This window comes from Epinephelus moara, chromosome 21, assembly GCF_006386435.1.
Source record: "Epinephelus moara isolate mb chromosome 21, YSFRI_EMoa_1.0, whole genome shotgun sequence".
In the NCBI taxonomy this organism is placed as follows: Eukaryota; Metazoa; Chordata; class Actinopteri; order Perciformes; family Serranidae; genus Epinephelus; species Epinephelus moara.
In genome coordinates this window covers 14706734-14721044 of record NC_065526.1, presented here as the reverse complement: position 1 = coordinate 14721044, position 14311 = coordinate 14706734, and the positions used below count along the sequence as shown (strand labels likewise).

Here is a 14311-nt window from a genome sequence, read left to right as displayed (position 1 = left end):
CCCAAGCCCCAGCCAGGAGTCTTTCGGGGCCGTTCTGAGTACCTACCCCGAGGCAGGGACTTGTTTAGCCCCCGTAAAAGTTCCGGAACTCTGTCCTTTGGGGGTGGTTCCTGCGGTGGAGACACGCACCAACGCCCCCGCCCTGTAAAATTACCCCGAAGTTGCTGCGGTGGAAACGGGCCTACTCCTACTAATCTAATACCAATGCNCCCCGTAAAAGTTCCGGAACTCTGTCCTTTGGGGGTGGTTCCTGCGGTGGAGACACGCACCAACGGCCCCGGCCCCGTAAAATTACCCCGAAGTTGCTGCGGTGGAAACGGGCCTACTCCTACTAATCTAATACCAATGCATGGTAAGCGGCAATATGACGCTCTCGGTTACCTACAGCGTCAGTTTTGGACATGTGCAAGTTTCTGCTCATTACATGTCTTTTCAAAATATGCTTCCATTTTCACAGGAAATGCACAGTTTGTACTCAGTCACATGAAATCATAAAATATAATTTCAGTGAATAAATAAATGTCAATGTTTAGGATTAGGCAGGGTCTTTATTCAGGATCCTTGTGGCCTAAGGGTTAAAGCTCCTCCTGAGCCTCTCAGTGCTGCGCCTGCTGTAACTGGTTCCTTCTTCCCAACCTCAACACGGTACAAAAGCAGTTATGTCCTTGCATCCAAAGTCTTTTTAAAATCATACAGTCCCTTTAAAAAAGATTAAACCAATGTTGGTTTACTTAATTTTTAGGTTTAGGCAACTAAAGTATTTGGGTGGTTTAGAAAAAAGATCATGGTTTGGGTTAAAATTTTTGTTTCTTTGGGTTAAAACAAGCAAGTAACATGACATATGTCACATGAGCCAAGGGTTGCTCACCCTATATGCTTATATGCTTTTGTATCAGGAAGTCACTATGTCTAGGGTGTCAACAAATAAATATATCAAATATCTGATTTTATAAGCAAACCTTTAATCAGGTTGTTATTTTTTACCTGTTTCCCAACATTACATGTGTGCATTCATCTGCCTGTCTATCTGCCTATGTCTGTCTGCGCCTGTCTGTCGGTCCGCATCTGTCCTTTGCCCGATGTCCCTCTTGACTGCATCTATTCCTGTCCATTCAGCCCCGGCTGAGTCACATGAGACAGCCAGAAGTACTCTTAAGTTTTAATTGATGCTGACGACACTATTAAACCCCTGGCATCTTTCCCATTACCTTATCCTGTAATACTATTACACAGGCAGCGACATCCCGCAGACGAATCGGCCAAGTGTCTGTTAATAGCAATGGACTTCAAGTTCCTCCTCTATCTGAAGGGAAGGTGGACAGTCATGATAAAACGACAGTGTTGTGCAGATAAACAGATTTTTTTATTGAGCATGGAATATTCTTTCTCTTCCAGCCCGTTGTTTGTTTTTTGTGAAGCTTTGTTGCATCTTTATGCACAACAAAGACAAATAATGACACAATAAAATATTTACACATTTTACATAATTTCCACAAGGAAAATCTCTTCTCTCTAATAGATTAAAATACATGTATAGAAATTGAAGATGTAATGAATGAATGCCTGTAAGATGAAATAAATAAAGTGCTCTTCTTTTGTTACCTTCTGTTTGCAGTTGTTTTTTTTTTACCAATGAGATTTTTACTATCTGACTAAGATGGAAGGAGTCTCTGTCTGTTTGTCTGTACGTCTGTCCTACGATTTTCTCACTGAACTGTTCATCCGATCGACTTCACACTTGGCAGGTGTATTGCTGAGGATCCAAGGAGGTGCAGTGTGGAGTATGAGCTCTTACATATTTATTAGTAGTAAGACGGGACCCCCGCCCTATTAACTGTTCAACGTGATCTCTCAGAAATCATGGAAATGACTACAACCTCTTAATACTGCATTACATGGTGGTGGCATGGTTGGGCTTAGGCATCAAAACTACTTGATTAGGTTTAGAAAAAAGATTGGGTTTTCAGTTAAAATAAATAAGTTTGTTATGTAAGGTCAAAATAAGTCAGCGTTGACTTTTAGTTTCACACAGGACACAAACAGCAGTCTCCAGGGTGAAAGTCATGTGCTTGTTTGACCCATCCACCGACCCAACCTTGTCCCTATACAGCCTTTCTCGCTCTTTATACTACCTGTGACGGTCATAACTTTAACCACCATCCAATGTGCGACGTTGCTGAACCAGGGAAATCATGTGTCCACCACAACAAAAAATCCTGACTTTCCATTGCTGATGTTTCCATGGTGCCCGCATGTAATTAAATAAACACATTATGTGCCATCACCTCATAAATTGGGGTTTAAGAGGTTGTCGTCATTTGACATATTTCTGTGAGACTATGTTGAACTGTTAAATCACCAAATGGCATGCTGGGTACAGCTCACGCTCCGTCACTCGCTACTGTACTGGACATTCAAAAATGAGAGACCGGAGATGTTATACTGTAGGAAACTCAGACATTTCAAACATCAGCCAAGTAACTTTTGGAACTTTTGTTCCTGGAAATAGCCTGACTTTGACCTCATTGGGGCTATAAAACGTCCATGTGAGCTTTTGCACCCCAACAATGTGTATACTCTCACACTGCTAGGGGACTCAAGTGTTAGGCAGGTGTATTGCTCAGGACCCTAAAAAAGCACAGTGTCAAGTGTGAAGTTGTCTGGATGAACGGTTCTCAAGAGAGCTCCAAGCAGCACTACCAGAGGCCAAACAATCAGCCCGTTCCAAACAGGCATGTTTTCAACAGGCGATGCAAAGCCTCTGAAACTGTTAGGCTACTGTTTTGTCATAATGGAAAAATGTAAACAGAAATTGGACAGTGGTCTTAATCCTTCAACAAGTATGTTTGTACATGCAGAAAACTCAGATAACAGCATTAGTTATGTTATGTTGTGTAATTCTGATGAACAACCCCTGATCACACCAAACATACAATACATATACGGGGTTTATACTCAGTAATTATGTTCCATAGGCAGGTACAGGGTGTTTTGTCATGACCACAGACACAACACACCTTCAGTATGGTTAGAGAGGGGTGTGAATTAGTGTATGTTGTATAGTAAGGGTTGGTATCAGTCATGACCAGGGTGCAAAGTACAGGGGAGCCAAGGGGAGCTTGCCCATTTTCAAAATCCATACATGTTATTCCTGTGGTCTGAGACAGTCCAAAAATATTAGTGAACATGAATAATTCTCCCAAATCCAAAAACTAGAAAGCTAAAGCTCAAATTTGTGATGTCATAGGGTATACAATGTGAAGTTGCTTCAGAGACGACAAACTGGGAAAGGTGCTATAAATGACTCACTGTCTATGCAGCAGCTCCAGACTTTAAACTTGATCATTATTGATCACAAGTTTGATATTTATGTCTCTGGGTTCTGGCTTTGAGAGAGAGTATCTCATGATCACGAATATTGATTGAACTTTCCTAAGCCATGTAATAAACATATTGGAATTCTTAATGTAGGTGATGTTTCCCTTTAATAAGGCATTACATCCGCTAAAAACATGATCTGTAAAATTTTGGGAGGTGGGTGGGGGATGTCTCAAAATATTGACAATTTGCATTTTTACCAGGCTTTTCTTTTTAACGTATCTTCATCATCATGTGTAAAATTAGGTGACTGTTAATGTATGATTCATACATGAGAATGATTCATCACTAATTCACTTTTTTATAGCGATACTGGCATGCATGCGACTCTTGTCATTATCACTGAAGCATAGCAGTGTATTATCATAAACTGCAATCACTTAAAATGAAAGAAAAAACAAACTTTCTTGTCATTCCACTTGCAGCAAATTGCCATTTTTCATTTATCTGTTTTGTAGTCAGCATACATGTCAGAAAGAAAGAAAGGAAGTTTTACTGTGCATTCATGTGGTGCCGGATTAATCGGAAAAATGAGTTCCCCACTGGGAAAATTAAAACGAATGCACACTCAAGTTGGAACAACAACTCAGAAAGCCGGAAACTTTTGTTACACAAGTTGTTGAGATATCATATCACACAGAAACATGGCAGACAAAACTAAATGTTTGGTTGATTTTATTTACTCACGTGTTGCTTGTTAATTTTCGCTCACATATAATATGGCATTAGGTTGTAACTGTTGTCCACATAGAGTGATGTAGATTAGTTAGAAAAGTTATTTATTAGCATTAACCATGATATCAAGTGAGGTAAAGCAATTTCAGTGGATTTAGGGGATGTACTGGTGTAGCAACAAGTCTGGGACAAGACAACTCTTCAGCATATTTGTAGCACTGTGAATCTTCACTGGGATGTTAAACATTCTGAGTAACAAAATATTTCTTTTCCTTTTTTGTAGTGCCCGTGTTGTTTCCAAATTATGAGTTAAAAGCTCACGAATACAGTTGGAAGTTGGAAGAATGACTTCCTAACTCGGGAAATGGGACCATCCGAGGATCATGTGAATGCTGCATTATTGTGCATATATTTTTGTGTTTATACGCCGCTTTGCTATTTGACCTATCTGTGTCTTATTTGTGCCAATAAACTATAGAATATAGTACATAACTGTAGACTGTGAGGTTTGGTTTTGAAACTCATGTGTGGGTACATGCTTGCAGCTATGAATGTTCATCAGAAACAAGAGGCACAGTCAGTTTTGAGCCCCCACCCCCTGTAAAAAAAAAAAAAAGTGAAGTCCCCTAAAAGCCATGGTATAGTTTGCACACTGGTCATGACCAGTCAAGAACTTATTTTTCTTCAATCTGTCCCTTTCTCTTTAAACCAGTGCACCGAACAGAACAGCCCTGTAGCAAATCTACAGCAAGAAAACATTTCAAGAGAAAACTGTAGCCTTTGTCCAATGCGGCTACCTAATTATGTTTGGATGACATAATACATTTGCTTGCTTCAGCTCTCTGGTAACCAGGACAGGACTTGGTTTAATGATCTTAGAGGAAGTGCTAAACACAGCCAGCAGGACGCTGCAAGGTCGGTTCGACTACAGGGCAGGGCCACGCTTGATCCTGACATCTGCTGTACAAGCCAAGACCAGGGAAGCTGACTCCCTGCTGTCATCATGCCAAATACTGACATGTTGGCTGATGTTTATTAAGTGACACTGTCCCTGTAACTAACAACTTGCAAGAAAGACAGTGCAGGTCTGTCTTGTTTTTCCAGCTTTATCAAAGTGACCTGCCATCATTCATAAAAGTAACTTCTAAGTATTGAATATAGAACTTGATTGTGCACACCTGATCAGATTATCTGTGCCACCAAAATAGCACAGTACATGGCTGACTCTTGCCCTTGTCTGACCAGGCAGGAGGCGCAAGCTCAAATCCCGGTAATCCTTGACAACAAAATTACACTCGTGCTCTTGATCGTTATACTGACACACCCCCTGCTGCACCTCTCCTCCGACTTAGTGCCATTAAGAACAGGCCGAGTGACTGGACAGAGAGAAAGGTGTGCTTTCTTTGACTACAATACCACTTTGCTGACACATGAAGCATGGCACATAGAAGAGCTTTGCACTGGGGGCGTTTTTTTCTGAGGTGCATGTAAATCTGAGTTTTCATCGCATGTACACTTCCTTAGTCTAAAAGAGTGGAGGACAATGACTACAATCCACCACGTCCACCATGTTCAAATGAGTTGATATTTAAATAAAGGTTAGAGAGTGCTGCAGGAATTATGCTTTCTGTAGGCCAACCCGGAAGTTAGGTTCGCCCTGATTCCCGCGACACAAGCTAATGGTAATTTTCCATTGGATTTTGTATTATTGCAGAAAATAGATCTGTGGCAAACAAACGTTAGCTCACAAATTTTGTTCAGCAAGATAATCTTCACACATGAAAACCCAGGACAGAGAGTAGAGTTAGCATTAGCATAGTGGAAGTTTTACAGTAAACATGAGTGTTCAGTTTTTGGATGTAAACCCTGGAGCTTCCTTCCACCACCTACCAGAAACCCCATTGTAGCAGATATTACTATGTTTCACACCCACTCAGGCTGTGTCAACCACTGCCAGTTAGCCCACAAGCTAACAAGCTACCAAACAGCATAAATAAAAGATGCTAACTACATTTAACATCCGATGTTTCCTCCAATGCTAACGCTAGCCATCTTGATGCTCACTGCTCTTTCGCTAGTCAACTTAGCATGAGCAGCTCTGGAAAAAGTGGAACGCAAAACTCACTGAAAGCAAATTTTTTAACTATTATTTGGAAAAACCATGTTGAGGAAAATATTATTGTTAGTGTAATTATTTTTACATAATTAAATATGTGTCTGGAGAAAGACTTTAATGTCCGCGACAACCTCTGTAGTTACATTTAGCCACTTGTTGGCAACCGCCTTTTTTAACACATGTAAAAGCTTCAAAATTCACAAGTAGGGTATTCACTGACATATTTAAAATCTCTATTATTTAAAAATTTCTTAAACTTGCATTTAAGAGATAACAGACCTTATTTCAGGCATCTAACTAAAACCGATTTAAAACCCCCCCCCCCTGACTTCGAGATGAGGGAACTGGAAGGGCTAACTCATTTCTGGGTTTTAGGACTCATTCCTGCAGCACTCCATTATTTCTGTTGCAGAATATCAAGGATGTAAAGTAAAATGTAAGAGACCATGTAGTTGTCGAAAACAGTCCATTAATAGCACTTCCAATGAGAACAGTTCTTCACAAGCATCACACTCCCGGTAAAGTGATTAGAGTATGACATTGCTTTGTTGATAATGTAACTACTTGAGCTCCCTGAATCAAACATCTATCTCGGTTTAGTCAGAATTAGTTTCGGCCGAGTGCTATTTTTGGAAACAGATAACAAGCCGTCCAGCAGGAGGTTCTTGTCCATTTGACAGAGGAGTCATCCCACATAGCGTGCACACAGCACCTACTGTAAAGCTGAAGCTTAAAGCTTATCTCAACTTGCTGCTGCTTCCATCGCCCCATTGACCCCCCTCCCCGAGATTGTTTATCTTCACATGAGCTCAGACCTCAGAGTCGGAGGCAGATGGGTCTTACAGTTTCTAGACCCATGGGTGATAAGGCCATTTAGGGTGAGCGAGGTTGTAACTAGTGGGTTGAGAAATCATCGCTGTCGAAGGTAGTTTGCCTTCCACTGGGCCGATAGTGTATCTCGTCATCGGACTCCTCTGGCGGGGGTTCAAAGCAGCTGTCAAACTTGCGCCGCAGACGTTTCTTGAGCTGGAAGGAGCGCTCCGTGTTTGAATATGTGTATTCCTGTTCCTTCAGTTTGGCATAATAGTCGGAAAATTTGTTGAACAGGATGGAGATGGGCATGCCGTTGAGGATGATGCCGAAAGAGATGCAGCCGAACGCCACACAGCGGCCAAGATAGGAGATAGGAACGACATCGCCGTAGCCAACAGTAGAGATGCTCACCTGTGGAAAGAAAGAGTAGAGTCAGCTTATATGCATCTACACTTTGGTTTATTAATTTAATAAGAAAAGGCAAAAGGAACCCCAAGCTCTACACCCCTGTGCTGTTTTTATTAGATTTGTTTTATTTTTTAATTCAACGGGAAGACATTTAGAGCACGGCAGGAAAATAAAACATCTGGATTTCCCTTCTTTACTCCAAAAAAGGAAGGGCTCATCCTCATAGTGCCTGTCACCCTGCCCACCAACACCCATTGGCCATGGCTCCTGGAGAGCGCAATAAATAAAATATTTCTTGTACTGATCAGTTGTTGGTGTGTTTCAAAGTTGAGACTGAACAGGATCAACTAAAACCTCCAAGAATGCAGTGCAACACTTTCCATCCCTGGAATGCAATCACTGTGTCTGGCCACAAATGAGACGCATAAAACCGTATTAGAGGGGATTAGACACATATAAGTTAACAGCTGCCACCAGATAAATAAAAGCCAAATGTCCCTAAACGAGAGTGAATGAAAGAGAGAACCAGGCTGATGATGTACAAGCACACTACCTACAGTACAACAAAGCTAGTGCAATTTGAGAATGTTGTTACTATTACGGAGGAAATATAATCTCATTTCTTACCTTTGTTTGCCATGTACAATTAAGCTGTGAGTAGAAAAGGAATCCATAGCTGTGGTGGAGCCTTTGAATATGGATTCCTGCATGATGCCCACTGGATCAAAAAGCTAATTAGCTATTCTGCACCCTATCGTTATATAATTACATTGTCAATTGCCAAGAGTGTCTGATGCAATTCTATCAGCTAGGATAAAACAGGTAAATGCAAACCCATGCAATTTCTTTGGTAGTCAGAACATGCCAATATTTTGTCACTAAACATGACCACTATTGCCAGCAATTAAAGGAATAGTTTGACCTTATGGGAAATACAATTATTCGTGTTCTTACCGAGAGTTAAATAAAAAGATTGATACCACTCTCTGTTAAAGGGTAACGTCTGTATTTTTCAACATGGGCCCTATTTCCCCAATGTTTTTGTGTCCAAGAGGCTAATGGGAACATTGCAGATTACGATGCAGCCATAAAGTGCCTGAAAACATTATGGGAAAGATCCCTACAGAGATAGACCATTTTTGTTAAAGGATAAGATCCTATTTTAACCCAGAAACAGCTCCAAAATCGCTATTCCAAGACCCACCAGACTCCATTTAAAGAAACAGTCATTTTATCATTGTAAAACACATTCTATTCAAAGCTGACAGAAACAGAATAAAACTCACAAAAGTTGTCTTGGTTTGTCTTTCCACTGTTCCAACAATCGCCAACTCTGGTTTGGTTGAAATAAACCTTTAAATCACCAAGTTAGATGTAAAACAATGCTGGCTCTATACATGCTAAAATTGCTGTTTATTAAAATGGAGTCTGGTGAGTTTGGTGATAGCAATTCTGGGGCGGTTTTTGGATAAACAAAAAGTATCTTACTTTTAAACAAAAAGGTTTGTCTCTGAAGGGATCATTTCCATAATTTTGTCAGATACTAAAATAACAATCTGAGCCTGTTAGTTGCAAAACCAGCTACCTTTAGTGGACTTAAGTTAATGGTGTGCATATTGCCCCAAGTGATTATAATGCAGCTTGTTTCATGGCTGCCGGCTGCAGCCCTCCACTCAATACTGGACCAAGTTTTAGAAAAGCTAGATTAGTCAGTTACCTTTGCTGACTGGAAACGGGGAAACAGCTCACTTGGTCCTGTCCAAAATGTCAAAAATCTGCCTGCAGCATCTCTAAAGCTTACTTTTTAACAGATGATCTCTTACTACATACACAAACAGAAATTGCAAAACAACAAGTTATGGTTTTACAGAGAAATACATGGCTGGGTGCAGAGGTTGGAGCTGGACACAGTCACTGGGTAATAAACGCCTGTGGAAAACTTGTGGAGCAGAAGGTGCATAATTACCAAGAATGAACACACAATGTGGCACCTGTACAATGATTAGCTTGGGAGAAGACAGCACATTTGGTTACCTTTTCATTTTTTACATTTTGTAAGAGATCTGCTGCCCAGTGAAGGTAAGAATAATTTTTGTCAAAGAGCGAAGCAGTAGTTGGTGCTTAACCACAGGTCAGTTTGGTCACTGTCACCAGCCAGTTTAAGGTATACTATGCAGAAATTTCCTAAAAAACAATGTAGCCTATAGACTCATACATAAGTATACCTCTCAATCATCACTTATGACCGACCAGAAGTGTGTGGTGGTGTATTTATCTGCAGAGACTCCGCCTTATTGCTTAGTAGAGTCCCAAAAATAGCACAGAAACACGTCTCTGCCTTGCACTGTGAACTTTAGTCTTGGTCTGATTAGGGAGACAGCACAAATCGTGGTAGGCCTAATCCTTGACAACTGAAATGCATCACACTGCTGGATCATGTTAACTGATTCTAAGAGGCAGACACAATCCTCAGTCCTTGAAATGTTGTGTAACATTCTTCGTTACATTGATAATAATGGCAATTCAGGCATCTCCTGGTATTGTATGTATATGTTGATTCTTGACAATTCTGTTCAGGAAAGTAGTGAGAAAGAGGAAAACTAACTAACTCTACACTATCTGGATCAAGTCACAAAAAGGCACTGCCAACAGTTGAGTAAAAAAACTAAATAAATAAATAAGAAAGAAAAAGAAAATCAGAACAGAACTTTGACTGAATTGGATGTTGAAGTCTAGCTACTCACCGCAGCCCACCACCAGGCGTCTGGTATGCTGCTGAAAGGTGTCCCAGGCTGATCCACCTCCACAGAGTGCATCAGAGCAGAGAAGGTGAAGATGCCCATGGCAATGAACAGAAACAGACAGCACACCTAAACAGTGACAGAAGAGTACATGTCAACAACAGCGCCCATTCATATTTGGAAATCCATATATTCATATATTTGGGACCACCCATCAGGTCACATGACAATTTTATGCTTTACTTTGCATCACCTAGAAAACCTACATATTATGTGTATTACTGTAAAATGTACATAAAGTATTTTTAACAAATGGCCAATATAGAGTAGCTGTCAAGAACCTCGGAGCAAAGAATGACACATAAGCTTTCCTGTGTCCTGTGTGTTAGATCTGTCTCACCACAGGTGGCAGCACTGAGGCGAGCAGGAGAATGCTGGACAAAAGAGGAGATTCTTACACTAGCGAGCAGGAACTGTCAGTTATATTTCCATTTTTTCAGCTCTGTGTCTGTGATTTTTGCAACTTCCTCTTAGATATGTGCTGCTAGAGTCTGGCATTTGGTGGGTACCTTTTTATAAAAATCCAGACCTCACCTGTACGCTGTTATAGGCCGAGCCCAGAGGCAAATGTTGACACTGTACGCTCTTGTAAACCACAGATACATTGCATTTGTACGCTTGATATGTTTCATGTCAATGTTTATAAAGTGACGTAGCATATGAGTTGACTTTGTCTAGGGGGGTGGAGGGGATGGTAAATGGCATGACATCTAGGCAAGATGGCTGCCGATGTGCAGATCATTCTTCGAGACCAACAAAAAAATGGTTGTGATTTAGTGAGTCATTGCTGTGCTTCCCATGGCTGTATAGGCACCAAACATGGATGTTTTGCAGCAACCTGTCGCTGTTTTTCCAGCAGCTTTTTAGGTACAACAAGTTCTTTTTTTAGAGATATTGCTGCTTTTCCGACCGGGATTGTGCCAACAAACAACAAAATCGGTTGTTTTTTGGCTCATCTTCGTTGTGTTCAGTGGCTTTTTAGCTTCCAAACTTGGTTACGTTTTAGTGACCCATCGTTGTATTTCCAGCTGGGACAGTGCCACAAACAGTTGCTAACTGAGATACTACAGTATTTTCTGCCATGATAGTGCCACGAAAAGTGGTTGTTTTTTACAGACATCACTACATTTCCGGCCGGGATAGTGCCACAAAAAACTTGGTATTTTAAGCCAAAACATGATCTTTTCCTACAGTAACCACATGTTAAGCAAGGCATTGTTGAAACAAAAAGTATCCACTTTATAACATATAGATGTAACATATATGTGGTTTGCAGAAGCAAAGTTGCCATTTTTTATATACTTTATTAATCCCCGAGGGGAAATTGCTTGGGCACTTGTTAACAAAGTGTTGTATACTTATACATGCAGCAGTTATGAGGCAACATTAGCATTCATGGACATGGAGCTATGTTTTTGGCCACCTGATTAATACATGTCCAATATTTACTCTGCTTTTAGCTCTGTTTTGGTCTCTGAAAAACTCCTGAGGTAAATATCTGCCTCTTAAGCTGCTAGATGCTCCACTATGTTCACCAGCTAGCAGCTTAATCTGCCTGTCTGAAAACAGCTACAAACATCTCTGATAAAAGCACCAAAACAGTAGATTTGCAGGTCTGAAACAGAAAGCAATGTGCTGTATGAAGCTAGAATAGGTGATAGTTCTTTACTGGTTCATCACTACAAGTAACCATGTTCATATACAATTAGTCATCTGATCCACTGTTACAGCCACTTTAACTCTAGCTTATATGGGAGTTACCTGTGTTATCTGTGCATGTCCCTCACTAAATGTATTTTTGTGTGTCTGTTAATTTGTCATCTGTGACTCCTCCATACCTGCTCAGAGCACTGTCGGATGGTAAAACCAAATGCCCTCATGCCTGTGGAGTGACGGGCAAGCTTCAAGATTCGGAAGATGCGCATCAACTTGACGACCTTGAGCACCTTGCTGACTTTACTGACCCTCGCCATGGCCTTTAAATCCTCCTTTGCGCTGACGTCTTCGGAATCCATAACAAATGTCTCAAAAATGATCTGGAGGAAATAGGGCATCACAGCCACCACATCAACAAAGTTGAGGGCACTCTTCACAAAATGTTTGATGTTGGATGTGGTGAATAACCGCAAAAAGTACTCTAAGGTGAAGAAAAGGATGGAGGAAACCTCTATCCACTCCATGTAGGTTTTGCCACCAAGTTTATACTGCCTGAGTTCATTTACTGTATTCAGTGTCATGGCAACAATAGAGATAAGCACAAAGAGACTGGAAAACACAGCAAAGGCTTTGGCTCCTAGAGAGGAGTAAGGATTCTCCATCAAGTCCCAGAGGATCTTCCGAAAGTCTCCAAGAAACATGGTCTTGTATCCCTCGCCATCTTGGTGAGGCTTAATCTCGTCGAGCAGCTCCTGGTTCACCTTCAGCTGGTCTCTGATGTCATCCACTTTCTCCTCAAACAGAATGCGGCAGCACCTGAGAACAAGGAGAAGATCATTTTACAAGAGCTGCTTGAAATACACAAACGACAGACCAAGCTATACAAGACACACAGTGAGCATTAAGTATCTGCAGCACACCTTGGAGTGTCCTTCAGTTTCAACCCCCAGAATGACATCTCCTCCTCAAAGTTGACAGGACACAGACTGTCCATCACCCACAGGACATTACTGCAGTAAAAGTGGAAGATGTAGTGGAAAAACATGGGGTCCCTGTCAAAAAAGAACTCGTCATTCTGAACATTGTAATCGTCACAGAGTGTCAGACGCTTCACCGGATCGTTGCAGAGGGCAAGGACTCCAATCCTGGTTTTGGGGTATTTGAGAACCAAATGCTTTGGAATGTGAAACACCTTTCCTCCTATGTTGAGGTTGACTATGTTCGATTTCCTTGGGTTGGGTGTAATTTTTTTCTGATCTTTTCTTGCACCTTTTTTCTCTTCAGGTGCGTCAAGGTTGTCCATAGATGTCCATGCTTTCACAGAGCTGTCCTGTGAAAAAGGGAATTCACTTTCCTGTTCTTCAATGCTTTGCGTAAAGCTCATCTCCCGTTTTATGGTCGCAAAAAGGCTGGAGCGACGCTTTTTCAGCACTTTCAACTTGGGCTTCATAGCCTCCATTGTGATGGCTCCTCAGAAGACAAACCAACAAAAAAAAGTTTTGTTCCAATCAGATAAGTCAGTGAAAAACAATAACAACAGTATTCCACAAGATCTCCATTGAGGCTAAATATTGTCCTCTGAAAAGGCTGAAATAAAGATGAAGAAACAGCTACCGTGTCTGTCTCTAAGCGTGCAAGAAGATCAACTGCATGAGTTAGGGATTCAGCCTCTTTACTGACTCTCTAATCCTATTGCTGTTCTTTCTGTCCAAACGCGTGTTAAAAATACTGTTCACGAGGATTAGTGTTGTGATTTAAGGCTTTGAGTTCTGAGAGAGGGAGAAAGGCGGCGAGAGTGGTGTGATGACTGTGTTGCATTGCTAACAAGGCTATGGAGAGCTTCAGCACAGGGAGTTCATATTAATGCTGCAGGTAGATTTCATTGGCTAGCTCCGGCTATGTAGTCCTTCTGAACTCGGTCTGAACAGTAAAACTAAGCTTGGACGTATATTTCAATACCCAGAATTTAATATATGGTGTAAATGTCCTCCTGTTTTTGTCTGTTCAATAAAAACACATTTTGGTAATGATCACCTCCCTGTTTGTCATTGATCGCTTTATAATAAATTTACAGCATAATTTGTTTGTCATAACACAGTTAAGCAAAGTCAAAATAAAGTCCAATTTTAATTATATGATACTGAATGATGATACTGAGTGTATCAACCAAACTATGATTATGTTTACTAAATCAGTACTTATGTAATTATAGTAGAATGTGCACTGCTACAATGTGAACATGCCACACAAATAAATATGTATTTAATAACACTTCTCACTGCATTTGTCACTGTGATGCACAAGCTAACATGCTAAGATTGCAACCCAGTATCAGTAATCAGATTTTTTCATAGTCTATTTAGCCCTGCAGATAGACACCACACTATGCGGTGGTTTTACAGACATCCCTTTCAAAAAACTGGAAAATATTTGTAGTCTCAGAAAGAATTTAACATAAAACAGG

At 40.8% G+C, this 14311-nt stretch overlaps 1 protein-coding gene across 1 annotated transcript; it reads right to left on the bottom strand.

Annotated features, from left to right (window-relative positions):
- Positions 1-6572: 6572 nt before the first annotated feature.
- si:rp71-39b20.4 (potassium voltage-gated channel subfamily V member 2) lies at positions 6573-13306 on the bottom strand. Its single transcript, XM_050075134.1, has 4 exons — positions 12768-13306; positions 12030-12663; positions 10135-10260; positions 6573-7393 (listed from the first exon to the last, which is right to left on the bottom strand). Exons 1-4 carry the CDS (start codon positions 13304-13306, stop codon positions 7064-7066), a joined length of 1629 nt encoding a protein of 542 aa, XP_049931091.1. The 3' UTR covers positions 6573-7063.
- Positions 13307-14311: the final 1005 nt, after the last annotated feature.

Bases quoted from the DNA above. Each gene is read 5' to 3' on its own strand.
- si:rp71-39b20.4 (XM_050075134.1), bottom strand. From the start codon at position 13,306: ATGGAGGCTATGAAGCCCAAGTTGAAAGTGCTGAAAAAGCGTCGCTCC. The intron at 12,664-12,767 runs GTGTGCTGCAGA...CCTTGTTCTCAG, and splicing joins AAACTGAAGGACACTCCAAG to GTGCTGCCGCATTCTGTTTG. The intron at 7,394-10,134 runs GTGAGTAGCTAG...TTCTTTCCACAG, and splicing joins ACGCCTGGTGGTGGGCTGCG to GTGAGCATCTCTACTGTTGG.